This window comes from Clarias gariepinus, chromosome 16 (genome assembly GCF_024256425.1).
Source record: "Clarias gariepinus isolate MV-2021 ecotype Netherlands chromosome 16, CGAR_prim_01v2, whole genome shotgun sequence".
NCBI lineage: Eukaryota > Metazoa > Chordata > Actinopteri > Siluriformes > Clariidae > Clarias > Clarias gariepinus.
This window is the reverse complement of record NC_071115.1, coordinates 30,384,692-30,410,060: the sequence shown is the minus strand read 5'-3', so window position 1 is coordinate 30,410,060 and position 25,369 is coordinate 30,384,692. Positions and strand designations below refer to the sequence as shown.

The window sequence follows — 25,369 nt, the reverse complement described above, 5'->3', positions numbered from 1 at the left end:
TTTTGATGTTCGTTTTGTTTTGGAATAACTTCAAATGAAACTGTAACAGTGAACGGATAAAAAGTAAACGTTGTTATACAGTGGTGTGAAAAACTATTTGCCCCCTTCCTGATTTCTTATTCTTTTGCATGTTTGTCACACAAAATGTTTCTGATCATCAAACACATTTAACTATTAGTCAAAGATAATATAATTGAACAAAAAATGCAGTTTTTAAATGATGGTTTTTATTATTTAGGAAGAAAAAAAAATCCAAACCTACATGGCCCTGTGTAAAAAAGTGATTGCCCCCCTTGTTAAAAAATAACTTAACTGTGGTTTATCACACCTGAGTTCAATTTCTGTAGTCACCCCCAGGCCTGATTACTGCCACACCTGTTTCAATCAAGAAATCACTTAAATAGGAGCTACCTGACACAGAGAAGTAGACCAAAAGTACCTCAAAAGCTAGACATCATGCCAAGATCCAAAGAAATTCAGGATCAAATGAGAACAAAAGTAATTGAGATCTATCAGGCTGGTAAAGGTTATAAAGCCATTTCTAAAGCCTTGGGACTCCAGCGAACCACAGTGAGAGCCATTATCCACAAATGGAACATGGAACAGTGGTGAACCTTCCCAGGAGTGGCCAGCCGACCAAAATTACCCCAAGAGCGCAGAGACAACTCATCCGAGAGGCCACAAAAGACCCCAGGACAACATCTAAAGAACCGCAGGCCTCACTTGCCTCAATTAAGGTCAGTGTTCATGACTCCACCATAAGAAAGAGACTGGGCAAAAACGGCCTGCATGGCAGATTTCCAAGGCGCAAACCACTTAAGCAAAAAGAACATTAAGGCTCGTCTCAATTTTGCTAAAAAACATCCCAATGATTGCCAAGACTTTTGGGAAAATACCTTGTGGACCGACGAGACAAAAGTTTAACTTTTTGGAAGGTGCGTGTCCCGTTACATCTGGCGTAAAAGTAACACAGTAGTTCAGAAAAAGAACATCATACCAACAGTAAAATATGGTGGTGGTAGTGTGATGGTCTGGGGTTGTTTTGCTGCTTCAGGACCTGGAAGGCTTGCTGTGATAGATGGAACCATGAATCCTACTGTCTACCAAAAAATCCTGAAGGAGAATGTCCGGCCATCTGTTCGGCAACTCAAGCTGAAGCGATCTTGGGTGCTGCAGCAGGACAATGACCCAAAACACACCAGCAAATCCACCTCTGAATGGCTGAAGAAAAACAAAATGAAGACTTTGTAGTGGCCTAGTCAAAGTCCTGACCTGAATCCTATTGAGATGTTGTGGCATGACCTTAAAAAGGCGATTCATGCTAGAAAACCCTCAAATAAAGCTGAATTACAACAATTCTGCAAAGATGAGTGGGCCAAAATTCCTCCAGAGCTCTGTAAAAGACTCGTTGCAAGTTATCGCAAACGCTTGATTGCATTTATTGCTGCTAAGGGTGGCCCAACCAGTTATTAGGTTCAGGGGGCAATTACTTTTTTACACAGGGCCATGTAGGTTTGGATTTTTTTTCTCCCTAAATAATAAAAACCATTGTGTTATCTTTGACTAATAGTTAAATGTGTTTGATGATCAGAAACATTTTGTGTGACAAACATGCAAAAGAATAAGAAATCAGGAACGGGGCAAATAGTTTTTCACACCACTGTATGTATAAACAAAAGAAAGGTTCTGTTTGTAAATTGGTCAGAACTCGCTCCTTCAATGACGTCTTTACGGTTCAGAAATTAGAGAACCTGGAGGCAGTCTCAGAAAAATAATCTCTCTGTCTGTCTGTCTGTCAAGCCATAAAATTGCCTGAACAGAATTTAATGAAACTGTCTTTAGTTATTTGCCTGAAGTTAAACCTGCACCATTAATTCAATCCAAATGTTGAGTAGACGTTAAGTTATGTGCAGTTTTGTGCCAGATTATAAACCACTATATAAACCGGTATAAGGTTTTGTCATTGTACTGCACGTGTCAAACTGTGGGCGTGTCTTAAATCAGCCGCTGGACAGAATTTAAAGTAACTTTGGCATTAGTTAATATTTATAAGTGAATTTTAACACGCTGGAGTGGTTTTAAGACAAAACTTCATCTTTATCCTTTTATCTACTTTTTCCATTTCTCATCTGTGATTCTCTCTCCGATTACCGAACAGGGAGTGTATTTGTCTGAGCACCAAAGAAGGACAACTTAGTGTAAACAAGGCGTAAGATACTCAACCTTACAGAATGGGATTTCTTTGTATTAATAAGTTAGACAGAGAGTTCTGCTGTACAGAGAGACACACAGACATGGACGTGGGCTTAAATAATAATCATAATAATAATAATAATAATAATAATAATAATAATATCACTGATTAAATTAAAGATCAGCAGATTATTATTAGCTTTAACCATTGAATTCTTTCTACAAACTCTTTACCCGCCAACGACGTGTACTTACGCTAGCAGTAACTATTACTATAGTGATATAGTTGATTATTTTCCCACGCCGGTGTGCCCCCCAGTGAATATCACAGCTATGTCTCGTTGTTTTATTCTGTACATATTAAATACTACCGATTTTCCTATAAACAGTTTTTTTTTTTTTTTTTAATGAGAAATGAGAAAACCTTAGCTGAGAACTTTAAATGGCAGTTCGGAGAACTTTTAGTGCAAAGCTAATTCTTTGCTTGACTCCGCTCGCTCGACTTCCTCATCACCGTACTCTCTGAATCCTCTCCCACTCCTACAAATGACCTGTGACTCAGTGGTATAAAGTGCCTCTGCCCAGTGATGTGTGTTTTCATAAGTTTTAATTAGTTTGGCACCGGGGAGACGACACAGAGTGGGAGAAAGTGTAGACTCTCTCCTTCTTTTTTCCTGTGTTGTTTTTCTTTGTAAAATAAAGAAACCGTCCATAAAAGAGATTGAATAAAGTGGAAAAGAACCAGGGGAGTTTGCTGCGTGCGTCATAGCATGCAGCCCGGGGGAGAGATCAATGTTAAACTGTGTGTGTGTGTGTGTGTGTGTGTGTGTGTTAGGGGCGAGGTTTGTTCATATTGTAGACGATAGTAAGGTTACCGTGAGCGGTGTCGGGTTGATCCTGAGCTCAGGTTACGTTCTGTGGAGGTTCTCATGTTCTCCAGATGGGTGAGTGATTTTCCTCCAAACTCTCAGAAACATCTCAGGATTTCTACTGAAATATACAGAAAACCCCGAGCTGTGTGAATGAGTGTGTGAATGAGTGTGTGAATGAGTGTGTGAATGAGTGTGTGAATGAGTGTGTGAATGAGTGTGCCTTGAGATTCACTTGCTCGAGATCCATCATGACCATGACCTTGAGTAAGTGATTGAGGGAGTGAGAATTAGTGAATAAGTCTTTCACTTTTCCAAGTGAGTGAATGAATGAGTGTGTGTGTGTGTGAGTGGAAGTGATTGCATGAGTGAGTGAGTGATTGAGTGAAATATTAGTGAATGAATGATTGTGTGGGTGATTGAGTGACTGACTGGGTGAGTGAGTGAAGGATTAGTGAATGAGTGAGTGGATCAACGAGTGTGTGAGTAAGTGAAATATTAGTGAATGAGTAATTGAGTGAGTGAGTAAGTGAGTGAGTAAGTGAGTGATTGAGTGAGTGATTAAGTGAGTGAGTGAAATATTAGTGAATGAAAGATTAAATGAGTGAATGAGTGAGTGAGTGAGTAAGTGAGTGAGTGAATAAGTGAGTGAGTGAGTAAGTGATTGAGTGAGTGATTAAGTGAGTGAGTGAAATATTAGTGAATGAAAGATTAAATGAGTGAATGAGTGAGTGAGTGAGTAAGTGAGTGAGTGATTAAGTGAGTGAGTGAGTAAGTGAGCGAGTGAGTGAGTAAGTGAGTGAGTAAGTGAGTGAGTAAGTGAGTGAGTAAGTGAGTGAGTGATTAAGTGAGTGAGTGAGTGAGTGAGTGAGTGAGTGAGTAAGTGAGGGAGTGATTATATGAGTGAGTGAGTGAGTGAGTGAGTGGTAATGTTGCTATGTGATGGTCCAACGGTCTGTTTGTTTCTTGATGGCGGGAAGTTTGCACAAATCCACATTTAGATTGTGGAAGTAAGCAGGGTAAATGTAAGGAGGGTAAATGTAAGCAGGGTAAATGTAAGCAGGGTAAATGTAAGCAGGGTAAATGTAAGGAGGGTAAATGTAAGGAGGGTAAATGTAAGGAGGGTAAATGTAAGGAGGGTAAATGTAAGCAGGGTAAATGTAAGCAGGGTAAATGTAAGGAGGGTAAATGTAAGGAGGGTAAATGTAAGGAGGGTAAATGTAAGCAGGGTAAATGTAAGCAGGGTAAAACGTAAGCAGGGTAAACGGCTCGGAAGGAAAAAAACCTAGCAATTGAAGCGTAAACAGTTTGTTAAAGAATCGCGAGCATAATGAAGCTAAGCAATCCATAAAAACACAAGAAACAACAATGCTGTACTGTAGTGTTTGTTTTAATCCTGTAACTGAGGAATGTGTGCCGACATCACGACTGATCAACATCCTGGTGTTAAACCGCGCAAATCAAATCTCACTTAAAACCAGTGCAGTTGTGTGCTGGTGAGCTAATCTCACACAGGAGGGTTTAAGAAGTTATTCCCACTTCATCGTTCCACAGCACTCGTCTCCAGAATGTTCTTTGTTTTTTTCATCGCTGTGTGTTGTGAGTTTCCTTTTCCTTTCTGGTGATTTTCTTTCTTTCCAGCAGACCGTGTTTGTTCCAGCGGTGCAACACAATCTTTTACCAAACGTTTAGTTTTCTGTTTTGTTTTCTTTTCTGTGAAATTGCTTTATACTGCTTGATAATCACTAAGGAGACTTAGACTATGTATATAAATGCATGTATATTAAAACCTCGATTGCTCGCTGATGCTTTGCTGCAACAGAATGAAGTTCTTGGCTTTTTTTATGACCTACACAAAGACATTTCTGAGCAATAAACCTTCTGTAAAGTGCACACTGGTTTAATTATTGTCTTAATTTGGCCGGATATAAAAATGTTGCGCTCCTCACATGTAATTTTAGTGAAAAAAAAAAAGAGGAAGAAATAAAAATAGCACCAGAAATCCCCAACACACCAAATTCTCCCTGTAGGCTCATTCCTGATGGCCTCCTGAGAGCCTCTCCAGAGAAAACCCTCCTATTTATCATAATTAAGAGATTTCTCGAGCGCCAGCGGCTCTTCGTCAAGCTTTAGTGCGCTATACCTCCTGTAGGCTAATCCCGGCTCTCGGCGCATCTCGGTCCTTCAGTCAGTCACGTTTCACTTCTGTGCGCCATAATCTTTATTACCCCGAACAAATGATGTGGAGGTGTTCATGCAACACATCATAATCCTCTAACTGCATCTGAAGAACGGTTTAAATCAGCGACTGGAAGTCCTTCACATTCATGTTAGAGGCTGAAAGTGATTAGCGCGCCTCGTAACCCGGAGACTCGGCGGCTCTGAAAGGCTTCAGCTCGTAAACTCTGTGGTAGAAGTGAACAGTTCTCTCTCTCTCTCTCTCTCTCATATCCATTATATCGCTCTAATTAATTTCCTCTTCTACAGTAATTCCACTGAAGGAGGAGGAACGTACATCAAAAAGTGCTGCAAGGGCTTCTGCATCGACATCCTGAAGAAGATCGCCAGGAACGTCAAGTTCACCTACGACCTTTACCTGGTCACCAACGGGAAGCATGGGAAAAAGATCAACAATGTGTGGAACGGCATGGTGGGAGAGGTGAGGAGAGAGACCTCGCCGAAAGAAAAAATGTGCCGGAGAAATATTTTAATGATGATTGGCCGTTAATTTCGCACTTATAATGTTAAAATTTATCTTTTAAAACAAAAACAATAGAACATTGTCTAATTTGAGTTTGTACAACACATAAAGAGCAAACTAATGTTTTTAAGGAAATATCCTAAATAAAAAGAAATAAAAATGTAAATTGAATTAGGAGTTGATACACCATGCATTTTATATTATATATAAACAAAATATAACAATTGCAAAAAATACATAAAAAAAATTTAATTCTAACCTAACAAATATATATTGCTTATTTAGATAATAATAATAATTTATTATTATTATTAATTAATTAATTAATTAATTAATTAATTAATTAATTAATTAATTAATTAATTAATTAATTAATTAATTAATTAATTAATAATAACAGCAACAACAACAATAATAACAAAATAATAAAAGTAAAAAAAATTTTAATAAGTAAAAATTCCACAGTAGTTAACCTTAAACATTAAAAATTTTGAAAGATTTATTATTTTCCCCAAATGTAAATCCCTCTACAAATAAAAAAATTTTATTAATAGATAAATACAACTTTTAATTTACACTGAAATAGATTTAAAATTGTGTTAAAAATAAGAGTTAAGGAGGAAGATACAGAATCTCAGGATGCTTGTTATTTTAAATAAAAATTAATCCCTGACTTAGGAGAAATGTAAAAACAAACAAAAAACAAAACAAATAATAATAATAATTAATTCAAATGTTTGTAATAATAATAATAATAATAATAATAATAAGGTACAAAATAAATACAAATAAAAAATAAAAAAGAGGAAAAAGAAATCTGTTGAATTATGGAAACTGAATAATAAGTAACAGTATGTAACATAAAAATACCTAAATTTTTCTCATAATAAAGATAATTACTAAGAGAATATTAGCTCGTGTGCCAATAAAAATAGTGACATATTTTTAATAGTTAAGGCATTTCTTTTTTCATGCTAGCAATGAAAGAATGCTAAGTCAAGGCAGTTAGCATCACACTGATGAGCTAACTAGCATGCTAACTAGCACACAGCAGTTTTTCTTTGCTGCCACGTGTGTAGTATTTAAATAGTTTACTAGTGAGTGAGTTGAGAAAGCGTTCGTCTCTGCCTCTTAGAAGTAATTTAGCGTCAGACAGCGTTCGATAGCGAGCGGCCGTGGACATGGCCACATGATTTAACGTTTTATTCGAGACCGAAGTGATCTCGACTGCAGCTGTGCACAAAATAAGGCACAATGAGATAATATAAATGAGTGTGTGTGTGGTGGCTGAGTGTGTAAAGTTTGAAGTCTTCAGTCGTTCATGTTGTTTTTTTGCTGCAGGTGGTGTATAAGAAAGCCGTCATGGCCGTGGGCTCGCTGACGATCAATGAGGAGCGCTCGGAGGCCATCGATTTCTCCGTTCCCTTCGTGGAGACCGGGATCAGCGTGATGGTGTCCCGCAGCAACGGCACCGTCTCCCCCTCTGCCTTCCTCGGTCATTATCAACACTCACATCTTCGTTATGTTTATGTGTAGATTGTTTATATACATGTAAATACATAAATATTTGTATATTTGTAGATTAATTTTTTTTAATGGTATCATATATACAGTAATAATAATAATCCTATTGCTAAAAAGTGTCGTAAACAGTATACAGTACAGTACATTTTAAGTAATTAATAATAAGTACGAGAATAATAGAAGAAAACTCAAGAAATTTAGTTCACATGTTTTAATGTAAACACAAGTTGTAAATTATACATACAGCACACCAATGACCAAGTTGGACGCCCCTTAGTGAGTCTCACTCTTAATAGTTGCTTTTATTCATCATTGACAAGCTCCTGGCAGAACCCTCTTTAGATATGTGATCATTCTTCTTGATAGAATTGGTAAAGTTTAGTTAAACATGTTTTTTTTTTTTTTTTGGCACCAGACCCATAAGCACGGTCAAGTATTCAATAGGGTTGCGTCTCCAAAAGTTTCATCCTGTTTTATCCATTCCACATCCAGCTTTGATGTGTGTTTGAGGACATTGTCCTGTTGGAACACTCCAGGTTTTATCTGATGATTTGAGGTTTTGCTGAAGCATTTCGAGGTACTCCTCATTCTTCATTATTCCATTCACTCCAAAGTCCAAGTTCAATGTAAATCAGCCCCAGAGCGTGATGCCTCCACCAACATGATTAACAGCTGCTACACTGTTCTTGGGGTTAAATGCCTCACCATTACTCCTCCAAACCCACCTCTGGTTTAAACCTTCCTCCAGAGGGCTTTGTCTTTTTGCCTATGTGCACCTTGAGTGCGAGCTTGAAGGTGTGACTGAGACTCCTTTCTCAGACTCCAGGCCTACAGTCCATGTTGATGTAAAACTGGTTTGACTGAAGACAGCGACACTGGTGTTCCAGCAGCTTCCAGTTCATGTCAGGCCTGTGCCTTGGTGGTTCCCGGGTTGTTCTTGACATTTTGAACCAATTTCCTCTTAGATGAAGTTTTGGATCTTCTTCCTGACCTTGTCAAAGTGGCTCCACCTCACAATAACTTATACATGCTGTACAACAGTTTGAGCAGATATTGGAGTCTGTAGGTGTTTAAAAATGGCCAAAGAGACGTTTATGATTTGTGTTAATCTGATATACTCTTTCTTAGATCTGCTGCCAGATCAGATCCTTGACATTTTGTTCTAATGAAGATGTGAGCTGTACAATCATTCTGCTCCAGAGAAAAAATAAAAACCAACCAGCGCAAGTCTAATATTGCCCAGACCTTCATGTTCATGCTGAGTTGTGTAAACGTCTAACCTTTTCCAATTAAAATACAAATAATTATTTTCAAAAAGGGTCATTTTAAGGATGTTTTTTTTTGCCAGGAAATGAATTCCTTGGATGAAAAATTGAAGTCTCTGATGATAAATGTTGTTATGATTCTTCGTCGTCTCCCTCAGAGCCCTTCAGTGCGTCCGTGTGGGTGATGATGTTCGTCATGCTGCTCCTGGTCACCGCCATGGCCGTGTTCATGTTCGAGTACATCAGTCCTCTGGGTTTTAACAGGAACCTGGCCCAGGGCAAAGGTACGGTAACGATCACTTCCTGCGGCTGTGCTTTATTCGGGAGTCCCGAAGGTCAGAGAAACCTGGTCAATTACTGTGTAAACTCCTTCATCTTACTTGAGTAAAGGAGAGCCTCGGGCCAAGCACCTAATATTAGGATCTTCTAGAAGTGACCAAGTAAGAGATAGCACTGAGGTGAAGTAAAAAAAAATAAAAAATTACAGACAAGACAGAAAACAGATACAATTATCATGTATACACGATGCTAACCAAGTTTAAAAAATGTCAGTCTTTATTGAAATATCTAGATAATATTTACAACAAATACACCATAAACTATACAATAATAGACAAACACTGTGACATAAAAAGCTTCAGGTGACGCTGCATCGATATCCATATCAGTGTCGATATCAAGATGATCAAGAGACATAAAAAATTAGCTTTTAACACTATGTGAGAATCGCCTTAGTGATGTAACGTGATATTTATTTTGTGTGTGTGGCAATTCATGTATCGTCACCTGGTAAAAAGGTGTCATTCCTCTATAATCCTACAGGTGGTGCGCTCTGAACTATTTACGCATTGGCAGGCAGCACTTTATCCTGTCTGGTACAAGCAAAAAGAAATAATTGATATTAAATTGCGATATTTAAATCTATATTTAATCGCAATACAAATAGAATCGGCACCTAGGTATCGTGATAACATCATATCGGGTGGTCCCTGGTGATTCCCGTCTCTCTTTAACACCCTATTAGAAGATTTACAGGTTAGGTGCAGCTCTAACAAAATGAGTTAAGCTATTCCAAAATCTCGGGTGGCGACATCAAAGCCATAACCATCTCTAGTTACAAACTTTAACCTGGGAGTAGTAGAAAGAAGTCGATCTGAGGATCTAAGTTGTGCAAAACCTTAAGAATAAAAAAACTAAGAGCTTAAAATCACCCAGATGGGGATGGGTTCCCTGTTGAGACATTGAGGTTCATCTCAAGCTTTTCCACCCATTTTCATCTCAGGGGTTTTTTCCTTGCCGCCGTCACCCTCAGCTTGTCATCATGAAGGAGCATCAGCATTCTGAACCAGCTGCAACCGGCTAAACAAAGATAACTCGGCTTAACGTGGAATAAGATAATAAACTTTTAAGGACTGTTTTTGTTGAGGACGATGACAATTTAAGTAGAAACTGCCGTTGTCTGCTGTTTGATACACTGCGTCTCTATAATGTATATGTTGTTCACTTTTCTGGCAGGAAGCTTCAGAATCTCCACCAGCATCATTAAAGCAGTCGATACACGAAATGAAAGCTTTCCTGTGGGTGTTATAGAGGTACAGATTTAATTCCTGAGAGTGATGCACACCCCCTGGGCATGAGATTAAATCCACACTCTTACAAATAAAGGAGCCTGAAAAGTTTTTTTTTTCTTTTTAGTTTTTTTTTTGTTGCTACAATAAACCGAGTAACGAATTTCCACAAAGCTCCATCAACCAAAAAATAGTTCTTGCATGACATCACAGTTTCTTATAGCTTTAAAAAAAAATACAAATAAAAAATCAATGTAGCACCTAATGCGCCCTTTGTTTGCGATCCCCGTTTAAGGGAAGTTTGGATTTCCTTTTACGAAACGGTTCCAAGTAGAGCTCTTTTAGAAAGATTAAAATCCTTAACTGGCCAAGGAACAGCTGACCTCAGGTCCTGCGGTTTAATCCAAAGTGAGCATTACATATCACAGCTCGTGTGTTTGATGGATTTTGTGCCTGGGATAGCTATTGATCGACTTCGATTCTTTTGCAGATAATACATTTCAGTTAAATTCCTCCTCCAGCCTCCGCCTACACTTACGTACCGATGATGAGCCAAGAAAACTCAAACCTCCTCTTGCCGTCAGATACAGTTTTTAAATTTTTAATAATTTTTTTTTTATATATACCTATTATAATTAAACCGAGAGCTTGGGCTACATTATGTTAGCTTACATTAGACATGCAGAATAACTTTAATGTTCAAACCTGGAAAAACACTCCATTTAACTAAACTCAATATATATCACAGTACAGTTGAATTCTGATTTGTCAGAGTAGTGTATGATGTGTCTAATCACTGATATGGTGACTTACAGTATATAACATACTGCCCACCTCTGAACTGATTATCTTCCCGTAACATTATTATTCCGTACTCATCCACAGTGTTAAATTAATTCTTTCTTCAGTAAATAGCCTTGAGCAAAAACAGCAATTAAAATCATCCCCAAGGAAAAATTATATCCATATGCTACTCCTGCGCTTCATCCATGTGAAACTGCTGAATGCGAACTTTTTCTTACGTATTACCCCCGGCACCAGGGCAACTTTATTACAGAGCAGCTTCTCGTGACCGAGCCCACAAAAAACCTACCTTACCGAATTTTCATTGGAGAAACCGGACTCGAGTTGATCGCGGTTCCTGTCTTTTTTCAGACCCGCACGGACCCTCGTTCACCATGGGTAAGGCCGTGTGGCTGCTCTGGGGTCTGGTCTTCAACAACTCCGTCCCCGTGCAGAACCCCAAAGGCACCACGAGCAAGTTCATCGTGTCCGTGTGGGCCTTCTTCGCCGTCATCTTCCTCGCCAGCTACACTGCCAACCTGGCTGCGTTTATGATCCAGGAGGAGTTTGTGGATCAGGTGACGGGACTGAGCGATAAAAAGGTAAGCCGTCGTTACTCTAATCTACGTATTTATCTGAGAATCGTTTGAATTATTATGCTAACTACAGTACCAAAGTGAGCTGTGTTAAACCCTACTTCGGTTATTAACAGTATAATGTCTAGCTAGCTAACTTTAGCATTTTGTTGGCAGTCACTATTGTGCTATTAGCATAACAGCTTAACATCCATCCTGTTGCTGTTTCTGCAGGTTGGGCGTTGAGCTGTTATGCTAATTTAGCCACAGGTTTCAGTTAGCGTAACATACGGTAATTCACAAATACAAATGATGCTGTTTCTTTTCTTAGGTTTATAACTAAAGATTAGTCGATTGAGTTGGGGATCATCAACGTTCTGCACTTTCTAAGATGTTGGTGCTAAAAACGAAAAACCCAGAATTGTCATGAAATCACTGGGAAATAAAAATGTAACTAGATTGATTGATTAAAACTTAAACCACGTGACAGTGATGAGACGGTGATTAGCCGCAGTGAAACATTTGAACAGTGCAAACATTTTAAAGAACATCCATGAATGACGATCCGGGCCGAGGTGGCTCGGAGCCCACTGCAGTCATTCCTGTGAACAAACAGCAAGTGGAACACTTGATCCTTGAAAATCAATGGTGCCTACTTGTGGGAGAGACACATCTGTCCATGTTTGGTCCATTAAAGGAGTTCCTGGGAGGCCAGCATTTCAAACGTGAAGCAGGCAGTCCGATCACATCTCCAGCGCACTGAGAAACCTTTCTACCTAGATGGTTTCCAAGCATTAGTAAACTGCTGGAATAAGTGCATTAGTGTAGTGAGGAATTATATAGAGAAATAAAGGGAGTTTTTTACTCTCATAACTGAGTTCTGAACAATCAGAAGTCCCAGTTTGACTTGAACACACCTCGTAATTGACTTACAGTCTTCCTGCGAAGAACTCCTAAGCACCGAGTTGATTCATTGTCTGTAACAGCAGCTCTGACAGTAGTGTGCCGTACACTGAGCTAATAAACATGAGAAAGCAATAGCTCCGGTCTCTACAGCATTAATGTAGCGGAGTGTTTACTTTTTCATTATTATTATTCCTGCTGTAATTTATACCCAGAGCACACGGAGCCTGGAAATAAACACAACCACGGCGCTATTTCATACTCCAAAATAAATGTGTGTTTCATTATGTGTATGAGAATTAATAAAAAGGAATAAAATGAAAGCTAATTTATTGTATTTTTAAGAGAATCCTACTCCCAAAGTCCTGCTGCACCTCGGCTCACGGCGCGGCGCTGTTTTTCGGATTCTGATTTGGCGCGAAGATTTGATTCATTTCCAGTTACAGATATTCTCTATTATTTTCTGTATTGTATACAGTATTTCTACTATAGGGTACTAATACTGGATTATTAATACAGGACTAATACATCGTTTCTATAGCGACGGCTCATTCACGTGCTCATAAACACATAAGCAAAGTAAATCCGTCTTGCATTTGGTTCGTTTTCTGTCTTCAACCTTTATGGAAGGAGTCTCCAGTGTCAGCGTGTGTGTTTCGTTTTTTTTTTTTGACAACTTTTCCCACACTGCTCCTCTTGGTTTTTATTCCTTGGTGTTATCTTCCCCTTAACTGTAACTTAACCCCACCTACAGGTTTACTGGACATTTCCTCCGACCGAACCCTATCCAGTGCTTCCACGATGTTTAATAAGTGTCTAATAATGATTAACTAATAGAAAGGGAACGATCTGAAATTATAATAAATCTCTTTCTAGATCATTAAACAGCCCCGGGCTGAAAGGAGAAAAATAGAGTTAAAAGTAATGGTGACTTTTAGGCTGAGATTAGACTTAAATGGTGTCTGTCGAACCAGAACATGATGCTAATTGTGTGCAATATTAGCCACATTAGCAGGGGAATGGAAAGGGAAAGAAACTCGTGCATGAGCTGTGAGACTTTGGTGAGGATGGGAGGCAAGTACACTCTAATAATAATAATAATAATAATAATGATAATAATAATAATAATAATAATAATTAAGTGTTATAGTGAATTCAATTTATTCTACATGTTTAAGTAAAAAGATTATACTGGTTAAGATTTTAGCATCTCATTTGGAAGATTTTGCTAAAAAAATTAAAATTACTACTTTTTCATCAGGAGTGACGAACAGAGCTGTAGAATTTATTCAGTTCTGAAATTGAATCAATATTTTGTTGTGTGGTTGGTCCCTACTGGACTGGAGAGGAGAGCCGTACAAAAATTATATCAGCAGGATAAAAATTGTATTTCTTAGTATGAGACATGACATTTTAAACAATTATCAATCCAAGTTACACAGCGCTCCAGTGCTCATTAGATGTTTCAGTAATTTTTAATGCAGCGGTGCCGCTGCATACAAATTTAATCCGCTCTGGAGGCGAAATTTTGTATTGTGAAACGCATTGTCCCATAGGAAATAATGTAAATGCAGATAATCCGTTCCAGACACCCAAAAATATTACCAATATCACCAATTTCCAAAACTATAATCATATTTTTGCATATAAAACTATCAAAACGTTTAGAAAAGACATGTAAATTAAGTCAAATATAAAATAAATAAACATTAAACCTCACTTAACCTTAATTTATGAGTCCATAAATCAAACTGAAAGCAACTCTGTTTTCTTCTTGCTACCGTCCTCGATAACATTATTGGGACCCGCGGTGCTACGTCTTCACTAAATCTTACACAAAACACACACACAAAAAAAAACTCACAAACAAAAATATGTAAACACATTTCGCTTGACTTTTTACTGATGCAAACAAGTTTTAAACGGCTCTTAGACATAATGCAACTTAGCTGGCGTCCAGTTCGGCTCGGTTCCGTTGCTTGTATGCTGAATATTCTTCATATGCCGAGACAAATTTCTTACTTAATTTCCGTTCCTAAGGTGAAAATGCCTAAAGCGGGGCATTCGGTTAAAGAGGGACCACTGTACTTGAAGCTTCTTGGGACAAAATCAAAGTATAAACATTAGTGCTACAGATGAATCGGAGTCGCTCTCATTACCCGGACCTTGTTTCTTTTCTGACAGCACAACTTCCTGGACTGGTTTATCCCTCATATATCACAGAAATCTACCAGGACTTACAGTTTCCATCAAACATCGACACCTTCCCTTTTTTTATCCGCTCATATTTATCGTGTTTAATCCTTACTTACAGGACGTGTGTTATCTTCTACGCAGGTAGACGCTTAGAGATTACAAATTGAGCTGCTTTCATCTATAATAGAGCCAGTGCGCTGTCAGGATTGTCTTCATTGTTATTCCGTTCACACAACGACACTCCAACAAACCGCTAACAGACTCTTAACAAGAGTGGAGCACTCGATCTCATCCAGTTGCACACACACACACACACACACACACACACACACACACACACACACACACACAGAGCTTTGAAGATGCGTTTTTATCAACGTAACTAATTACCAGTAATTATATGTCGAGTCCAGGATTATGGAGATGCACAATTAATCAGCGCCCCTCTAAAGTGGGTTAAAACCACCGGGTCTGGATGGTGAAGGTTCTCCTGCGCGCGGTGAAGCAGGTGTTTCAAAGCGATACGACTGGAATGGTGCAGGGCGTGATGTTTCCATGGCTGATTATCTCCACCACACAGCGTCCCATTCAGTGCTGTATTACGCTATTGCAACAATAATACCAGGGCGTTCAAGTCAAACCGAGACTTTTAATTGTACAGAATAACAGAACACAGTCCCGAGAGTAAAAACGGCTCTTATCTCTCTGTATAATCTGCTACACTAATGTACTCATCTCAATGTTTCACTAGGACTTGGATTCCAGTTTTCTCAGTACGCCAGAGCCAGGAACAGACTGTCGGTCTGAAATGCTGGCCTCCCAGGAACTCCTTTAATGGCTCAAACGTGTGGAAACGTACTGTGTTTGAAATCTTCTGTAAATGTAAATCGGTATTAGACACCTCCGTTTACCAGAAATTTCATCACAAGTCCCGGTCTGACTCAAACGCCTGTCATATTTATAAGTATTTAAATTTTAGAACCGTGCGATTGAATTGATTACACCATTCAGTTGATCGTTTGTTGACTGATATGATTAATTTAATAGTCGAGTCAGTTTTTAATTCAGGATCAAGTCGCACCAAATGCGTAAGTAAACTTACAAACGTTTAAATAATCTACAATTTTCAAGTTGCGGAAAATAGAAACTGCTTCAATCTTTAACAAAAACTCTTCTTCTTTTACAACTTTTTGTGTAATGCCACCACTTGTGAGTGTGGAGCAGAAGACTAGCAGGACATGACCTTTAATCCGTAACCAAAGATAAACAGCATTCCAGTGTTCTAATAGTTTTTAATACTTCAAAACCTGTAAGAAAACTAGCTGTATAAACACTGTATATAGCATTTTATATTTATATTTTTAAACATTTTTTGCTTCTCACACAGTACATTTTTATTTTGTACATTCTGTTAACTGGCAATTTAAAATTCTATTTTAATTTGTAAACTTAATGTCTAGTTTCATTTTCATATAATTGCAAATCACACCTTTATCTTATGTGTCAGAGTCAATTGTTCAATTGTAATATAATTCAGTTTCCAGTGTAAGTTTTTTCTATGTTCACAGTTGTATAAGAAACAGCTGTACGCTTCTGTATGTGACAAATCAAATATGAATTTGAGCTGCTCGAGGCGAACCTGACAGTAAACATTAGAACGACTAAAACTAAACTAATTAAAAATTGCGGCACCAGAAATAAAAATCAAATCAAGTCTGCCTGTGATTCACAGCTGTATTAAATGCTTAACCTTTTAAGGAAGCAAAAGATGTCTCTAGTTACTAGAGTGTGCCCTTCTCTACTTCCACTCGGATCGGTATTTGGTCCGAAGGCTTTTTTGAGATAATAGAATTTCCTAAACATCGGCGAGTTACGTTACAATTTATACTCTACAATTGGACACTAAGACCAGGTCTGAATGGGCTCCTAATGTACTGTAGATTATGTCATTATTCCAATAGCTGTATTTCCATATCATTTCCTGTCTGAATTTGTGATTTAGAAATCTTTATAGCCTGAGCGTATACTGTACATGCCTGGAAAGATTTTCTAAAAGATTTATTTCACACTCTGTAAGGTCCTGGAGCACTTTGTTCAGCACTTCAGGAAGGACTTGTTCTCCATCTGAAACCAAATTGAAACCCAAACTGAGTCCATAACGCAAAACATGACCAATTTTACGCAGTGGTGCTGGTGTTACACGACTTCTTAGTCTGAGATTCTGTCGCAGGTACGGCCTACAGACGTACAGGTATGGTCATGTGACCTGCTGCCTGTATAAGAGGTCAAATGAATGAACTCGGGTTAAAGACGTACAGTGTGTGGAGGGCGTACGTGGTGCGGACGAGCGACAAACGACTCCATCGACAGGCGGTGAAGAAAGAGATCTTTAATATCAGACTCCTACACACATCCTCCAGCAGTGCGATATATCAGGGACACGAACGCTATCCAAACAGAACTTTGGAAAAAGCCTTCGTGTCCTGGTCTCTGTTAATACAGAGAAGAAATAAAAATGACTGCATGACGACAGAGACAGTGCTCGCACACTGAGCGCTGAACAACAGTCGCAGATATTAATCAGTCTCTTACTTAATCAACTAATTAACTAATTTCATATATTTTTACTTTTTAGATGTTTAACTGTACAAAAAATAAAACCACTGCTGTGATAAATATCATAGCTCAGAATAAAACAAGATGAAGCTAATCAGCTTTCCATATACAGCCTTCGGAAGGCGTGTGTGTCTTTGTTTGTATGTGTGTGTGGGTTCATTTTTCCATACAATGTAATTTTGTGATTTTTATGTAATTTCTGAGTTTTTTTTTTGTTTGTTTTTTCTTTCCTGTATTCAGTTCCAGAGCCCGTACTCCTACTCTCCACCTTTCCGCTTCGGGACCGTTCCTAACGGCAGCACGGAGAGGAACATCCGTAAGAATTACCCTGACATGCACCAGTACATGGTGAAGTACCATCAGACGGGAGTGACGGACGCGCTGGTTAGCCTGAAGACCGGGTGAGGAGAGCATCTCAGACACACACACACACACACACACACACACACACACACACACACACACACACACACATTCACACACGAAGTAAATTATTTAAAATACTAAATATTTCATAAGTATTAATACTAAAATTATTGTGAGCTTTAAGAATCATATGACCTGTTTAAACGAAAGCATTCCGTGTAAAATTAAGGATTTTTTTCCACAAATAACACTAACAACAGTGTTTTGGTTTAAATGCTCCAAATTAGACTCACACATTATGTCATGAGGCCATAAAACATTAAAAAAATACAAAACACTTGTGGTCTATTTGGTTAAAATTGCCTTTTCCAATCTGCCCAATAGTTATTGTTAACGCATATACCAGAAAAATTCCTGGGTGACCTCAGTGCGCTGCATGAGAGATGGTTTTTGGTAAAAGCTTAAAACGCAAAAGATTCGTAGTGTCCGTAACCGTGTCAAATTCACGGTGCAATATCTTAGCACTTTTGCTTTTTAGAATAATACACTTTTTCAGGTTTATGTCTTTTCATGTGAAATCCAAATTGGCCAAGTTTCATCTGAATGACAGTTAAGATCGTTAAAAGATTTGAATTTTAAAAAAGTTACAGACACTAAAACATAAAAGGGCATCAAACTGTATTTAGCAAATGTGATTTACATATTTACAAAAAACAAAGCATGGATCAGGAGATAAGAGGGATTAAGTATAATGAAAAAAATTACTTGATCCTATCTAAAAAATGGACTTTTTCACCCCGGTGAGACACTTTTAAGGACCGATATTATGTTTTGGCTGAAAGCGAGAGAAATCTGGTTCGGAGTCGTATCGTCGTATCGTAAGAGAATGAGGACAGAGTTTTTCTTCTCTTTTCTCATTTCCAAGAACTGTCCATACTCTAGTTAAGATCAGGATTCGGTTTTTAATTAGGTAATAGTGTCCATGAAAGTGGGAGGAGTTTGTGGAGTGGAGACTTGTAATGGCTCAGATAGCAAAACATTACACACACTAAAGAACGATGTTTTTTTTTTTTAATTGTTGCTACTTTTGTTTTTTCGTTCATAATTACTGAGTTCGATTTAACCTTGTGTTATGTTAAAAAATGTTTCCATGATTAAAAAAAAAAAAAACATTCAAATCTACTACACTTCACTTTAATTCTTCACTATACTGTAGAATGATTTCTTTCCAGACATAAGCAACATCCCCGATAATAAGGTATCTCCTGATTACATCCCATAATACAATACACAGTAGCTATGAACTATAGACTACGGATTGACGCTTGCTCGGTTGAGCTATCGTACATCATCCTTCCAGAGATCCGTGCAGGACAGGAGCATCATAATAGACTTATGGAAAGTAAACATCGGGCGCAGGTCTGAGCCCCGGAGTCGTGCTTGACATTCCCGAAATGTCAGAATGGCGATGTAATGAAGGGCGTTAGACAAAGTCAAGCAGGAGAGAAGAACAACTCGCTAGCATCGGCTCCAAATGTCACTCATTAGGGAGAGTTGGAGACGTGGTATGCTGTTGGTGTTGTGTGTGTGTGTGTGTGTGTGTGTGTGTCGGGTTGGAGGTGTTTGGCTCATCAGTGTGTGACAGTGGGATTAGTTTGATTCCTTCGGACTCGTCGTGTCAGGCTGGTTAGAGCTCAGATGAGCTCAGAGTGGACCTTTTCAAGTGATCTTCTACCTCATCAAGAGGTCAAACTCTCCATGTCTTCTCTGGAAGAAAGATGAAAAAAAGCACACACACAAACACAAAAACACACTTTCTGACTTTCAGGCTTTCAAAGCATCAGGATGAAGCCAAAGAGCTGGACGTTTACCAGCCTCACGAGTGCGAGTGTTTAGTGTGTTTCAAAAGAAACATCGACTTAAAGTGAAAAAAAAAACAGCAGATACACTTGTGTGAGAGAGAGCTTTAAGTGAAGTGATCTCCTCAGTCCATGCACACAGACCCGAGGCAGGAATCAAACCCAGACCCTGCAGGTGCAGGGCAACTATGCTAACCACTACACCACCGTGCTGCCATCAGCATATTTCTGACAAACAAATTGAAGTTTTACGAGGTCTAAAAAAAAAAGAAAAAGAAACAATATTCAGCGGTACCTCGCCATACGAATTTAATTCGATCCGAAGGCGAGTTCCTAAGGCGAAATTTTGTATTGTAAAGCGCATTGTCCCATAGGAAATAATGGAAATTCATATAATCCGTTCCAGCCACTCAAAAATATTACTAATATTACCAAATTCCAACACTATAATCATACTTTTCCATATAAAAATAATCAAAACATTTAGAAAATAAATTTAATTTAATTTAAAATAAATAGACATTAAACCTCACTTAATCTTAATTTATGATTCCCCTCGGCACCGGCTAGCTTAAAGCCAAACTGAAAGCGGCTCCCTTTTCTTCTTGCTACCGTCTTTGATAACGTTCTTGGGACCCGTGGTGCTTCATCTTCACTGAATCTTACACAAAATGCAAAAAAAAAAAAAAAAAAAAAAATCTAAACTCGCTTCGCTTGGCTTTTCACTGATACAAACAAGTTTTAAATGGCTCCTGGAGGCACGCGTGACTTAGCCGGGTTCAATCGCTTGTATAACAAAAATGCTTTGTATGCAGAGGCAAATTTTTTTCTCTTGTTCTTAAGTCGAAAATTCTTAAAGCGTTCTTATCTCCATGTGCTGATGTACCGCTGTGTATTAACTGTGTATGCAATCCTGGACCTTTTCAAGGAACTGCAAATGTTTTACATCCCGTAGAGTTTAAATGACGCCGCCCATTTATTTATTTATTTTTCCCCTTTCAGCAAACTGGATGCGTTTATTTACGACGCGGCTGTGCTGAACTACATGGCCGGTCGGGACGAAGGCTGCAAGCTGGTGACCATTGGAAGTGGCTACATCTTCGCTACTACAGGTTACGGCATCGCGCTACAGAAAGGCTCCCCATGGAAACGTCAAGTGGACCTGGCTATCCTGGCCATCATTGGTGATGGTGAGTGTTTTTTAAAAAAGGGTAGTGCGAGTGCTGAATTTATCCGTATCTGGGTCATGATGCTGTGTGCACAATCTGTGGTCATGGAGCTGATGGTGTTATAATCCGAGTGCTGAAGACTCCACAGAGGTTCGTTATAAAGGTCTATAAAGGGTTTTAAAGGGCTCTGATTTTTTTTCTCGCTTGGCCAGTTATGACATCATTGTGTCATACCAAAGTTACATCATGGTCGTGTCTCAATGTCTTGCAGGGACGAAAGCATTGATGGTGACACTTATTATAATTAGGTATATTTAAATGTGGGCCGTTTTTTTGTTGAAGCTTTTGTAGACCTACAGTATGAAGACAAATAAATAAATAAATGAAGATATAAATAAATATTTAATTAGATAAATCAAAGAAATAACAATGCTCCAAATTATTGCAAACGCATTGCCCCCTCCATGGACTTCTGAAGGACAGGATTTCAAGTTCATAAACATCTTTTTTATGTTATTATGATTTTGCATGGAAGTAAACAGAAAGCCTGTTCGAGGCCTTTAAATATTCTAATGTATTCCCTTTTTTCTTATCTGCGTCAACAAGCAAATAAGAGTCAGCTTTTATTATTAATGTAATTCCTTTGAACTGTTTAAAAAAGAAATGTCGTAGCACTAGAGTATTTATAAAAAAAAATATGTAAATACTGCAGAATTTTAAAAAAGTGCTTCTGCAAGAAGATGATCAGAGGTTTCTTAGCTGATTGATTGGTGGGTTTTTTTCATGAATGATTCTGGAATGTTCTCATACTCTTCATATTTTTATCCCAGTTTTATTTTATTTGCTCAGCATTTTATATCGAGCTCATTACAAAGAAATGCATTGAAGAGAGAACCAGCAATCATCTTTGCTGCGTCTCTGTACACACCGCCTGGCTGACATAAACCCCTATAAAGGCCGGAATAATCATTTTGGCAGGCTTGTACGGACTGAGCATATGGCTGATGCCGGAGTGTGTATTTTATTCATTCTGCGCACTGGAAAGTTTCACGACAGGACGATATTCCTCCAACGTGGCGATAACGGCGCTCACTGAAGTGTGTAGCAGATAGGAGCGGCAGGATGATTGATGATTGACTGTGTGGTGTGTGTGTGTGTGGTGTGTTTGCAGGTGAAATGGAGGAACTAGAGGCCCAGTGGCTGACCGGGATCTGCCACAATGAAAAGAACGAGGTGATGAGCAGTCAGCTGGATGTAGACAACATGGCGGGGGTATTTTACATGCTGGCGACTGCGATGGGTCTCAGCCTGATTACCTTCGTGTGGGAGCATCTGTTCTACTGGAGGCTTCGCTACTGCTTCACAGGAGTGTGTTCGGGAAAGCCGGGTCTGCTCTTCAGCATCAGCAGGGTAAGTGCGTAGATGACACTTGTAATAGCTGCAGGTTGTCTCGGGTCTCCTGATGAAATTGCTTGTGTCTAAATTGCATTAATGCAATTAGTCAAAACAGTGTTACGTTTGTGGTGAAAACCTTGTCACTGTGAAGAACTCGAAAGGAATCAATTTTCCCCAACTCTAAATTAGTTTTCCACTTCACTGTTTGTAGCTAAAATGGGCCAATCAATACGGCTGCGTATGACACAAGGTAAACAAGCTAAAGCTTAAGGATGCACAGCGCACCATTCATCAGACCCAACTCAGACATTCCTCTCTTCACTGATCTCACTCAGGGTGAAAAATTACCAAAGACAAACTTTTAGGTGCTTGATATTCAGGATAACGTTAGGTATTACTCCCCATTCGTGGTTTTGGGAAGTGAAGAATGGTAGGTCGGAATGAGGTGTGTGAAAGTGAGGAAGCCTGTCATGGGAAAAAAAAAAAGAACAGAAAAGAACAATTCCCAACATCCAAGGTGAATGTGGTGTTAATATTCTCAAGATGCCTCTCCTTTATACGTTTCAAGATGACTCAGATCCTGATTTATTGTGTTTCTTAAAATGTACACAGCGACATTTGTTTATTTCTGTGGATGTTGATGTTCCTTCCTTCTTACCTTTCTTAGGGTATTTGGAGTTGCATTCACGGTGTCCATATTGATATGAAGAAAAAGTCCCCTGATTTGGATTTTAGCCCTCAGGCCAACATGTTGAAACTTATCAAGTCAGCCAAGCAGATGACAAACATGACCACCCTGAGTGGTTCCAGGGTGAGCTCACCCAAACGCAGTGGCGAGTATGTGCAGACCGCTGGGCCCATGATCATGGACCTGATGTCAGAGAAAGGCAACTTTGTCTACACTGACAACCGAAGCTATGCGCAAAAAGATGTCTATGCTGACCCCAGTGACATCCAGAGCTACCTGGCTAACCGACACAAGGACCACATGAACAACTACATCTTTCAGGGCCAACACCCTCTTACACTAAACGAGTCCAACCCAAACACCGTAGAGGTGGCTATGAGTGCAGATGCGGCTCAGACTGCCGCCAAACCCAGGGCTCTTTGGAAAAAGTCAGTGGATACGTTACGACAAGGCCAGACACCTGACATGTTGGTTCCAGACCCCCGTCTGTCCATGAAGAGTCAGCGCTACCTGCCAGAGGAGGCGGCCCACTCCGACATCTCCGACTGCTCAAGCAGAGCCGCCTCGTACAAGGATCCCGAGAACAACAAGCACTCGAAGCCCAAGGACAGCTTAAAAAAAAGATCGATGACGTCAAAATACCCTAGGGATTGCAGCGAAGTAGAGCTGTCCTACTTAAAAAATAAGCAGGGCGGAACAGGACGAGAAAAAATCTACACCATAGACTCTGACCGGGAGCTGAGTCTGCACTCGGAACCTGTGCACTTTCGAGAGAACAGAGGCCTTGTGGCTAATGATTTGGATTTCCCCGAAATGTATTCTGACCACAATGACAACTACAGGAAATGCGACCAGCCCATCATCCATTTGAACAGCAGCCCTCTTCATCATACTGACGTGGACCTCCTGCCAGACAACGTCTTCAACAAGCATTACAGCGTAAAGGACAAAAACCCAAGTCCGCACGAGAGCAATGACCGCTACAAACAAACCCATTGCCGGAGTTGCCTGTCGAAGGTCCCCAATTACGCGACAGGACCCTACGGCCCCATGCGATCACCTTACAACCGCTGCGAGGCCTGCGTCCACATGTGCAACCTGTATGACATCAGCGAAGATCAGATGTTGCAGGAGGCCATGATCAGTCCCAGCATGCAGCAAGACGACTTGTTCAGCCATTACTGGCCCCAGACAGATGGGCCGCATGTGCAGAAGAGGAACAAGCTACGGCTTAGTCGCCAGCACTCTGTCGACAACATCATGCTGGAGAAACCCAAAGAGGTCGACCTCAACAGGCCGGCACGCAGCGTTAGCCTCAAAGAAAAGGACCGCTTCCTGGAGGACGGCACATTTGCGAGCCTGTTCGGCAAGTCCGACAAACTGTTTGGCAGCAGATCCATGCTCTTCAACCACAACTTGGAGGAGAGCAAGCGCAGCAAGTCGCTTTACCCCGATCACACGACGGACAACCCATTCATGCAGGCAATACGGGATGACGCACGCCTGGTCCACGGCAGGAGCTCGTCTGACATTTACAAACAATTTGCTCCTATCAAAACGAGGAACGAAAACAATCTGAGGTCCTCTGTGAAGTCCAACGCTTCATACTGTTCCAGGGATGGTCGAATACCCAATGACTTGTACATTTCAGAGCATGCGATGCCTTATGTAGCCAACAAGACGAGTGCATACTCAGCTCCTCGGGTCCTCAGTTCTTCTCAGTTCAGCAATAGACGAGTGTATAAGAAAATACCTAGCCTTGAGTCAGATGTTTAATGCTCTGTCGTTGTATAATGAAAAAATTATTATTCACTTAGGGCGCCATAGTTGGCCACACGTTAAAAGGAAAAACTGCTAAGTACTCGAGTACTCTATTTTGCAGCTATCACTTTTTTCATATATCAGTAGTCATTCTCCTGGATAGCGCTTGCCAAAGGTTTTCAGCATTCGTTATTTACCTTGTAGGAAAGTATTTCCTGGGCAAGTTATGAAAGCCCAGATAGGTTTTTACGCTGGGGAAACTGGGTCCTGGGCTGGCTGGCCCTTCAGTCACCTCTGAGTTGTGTGTATTACTGAAAAGGCAATTACTGAGACAGATGGACCACTTTGAAGTGGGCCAGATTGTAGCCTAGCCACGGCGCTTTAGGATTTGTTTACTGAATAAACCTTAGGCAAGCGAGGAGCGTTTCAACAACAGGAAACATAACGTTGCGTTGCTTTTATTATCTATTACTATAGAGTTGGGATTTTTGGCATTCTAATCCCTATTTAGACCTTTAGACTTTTAGCTTATGTATTAGCACAATACTCATTAGTTACCCTCATGTCCCTGCTTTCTAAACTTCTCAATTTCTGGCAGGAACATTCTTTTGCACGTATTTACTTATTTATTTATTTATTTATTTATTTTATTAGAAATACAACTCACTCATTTACATTTAAATGAAACAATGTTCATGGCAGATTTAAGCTGGTTGTGCCGGCGCAATGAAAGCTTGACCTGTACCAAGTAAGTCTGTTTAACCGATTAGTGTTTTCTGGGAACGTTATAATGATGACCCCCCGCCCACCCCCTCCAAAACAGGGTACTGACAATTGTTTACTTTAAGTTTGAACTTGTGTAATTCGGTACGTTAAGTACTTGAGTGCACTGTGACATCGGAACGTTGCTGAATGACTGTTTACTATCGCCGGGTGGC

General features: G+C 39.6%; 1 protein-coding gene across 1 annotated transcript in view; it reads left to right on the top strand.

The window, feature by feature from the left end:
* The window catches only part of grin2aa (glutamate receptor, ionotropic, N-methyl D-aspartate 2A, a), a 138,549-nt gene extending 114,073 nt beyond the window's left edge, over positions 1–24,476 (top strand). The window contains exons 6-13 of the mRNA XM_053515354.1: positions 5,550–5,721; positions 7,105–7,258; positions 8,711–8,836; positions 11,276–11,505; positions 17,434–17,594; positions 20,421–20,608; positions 21,759–21,997; positions 22,650–24,476. Of these exons, the coding sequence (XP_053371329.1) occupies positions 5,550–5,721; positions 7,105–7,258; positions 8,711–8,836; positions 11,276–11,505; positions 17,434–17,594; positions 20,421–20,608; positions 21,759–21,997; positions 22,650–24,446 (3,067 nt within the window). The 3' untranslated portion in view covers positions 24,447–24,476. The remainder of the gene's footprint in view (positions 1–5,549; positions 5,722–7,104; positions 7,259–8,710; positions 8,837–11,275; positions 11,506–17,433; positions 17,595–20,420; positions 20,609–21,758; positions 21,998–22,649) is intronic.
* The last annotated feature ends 893 nt before the right edge of the window (positions 24,477–25,369 follow it).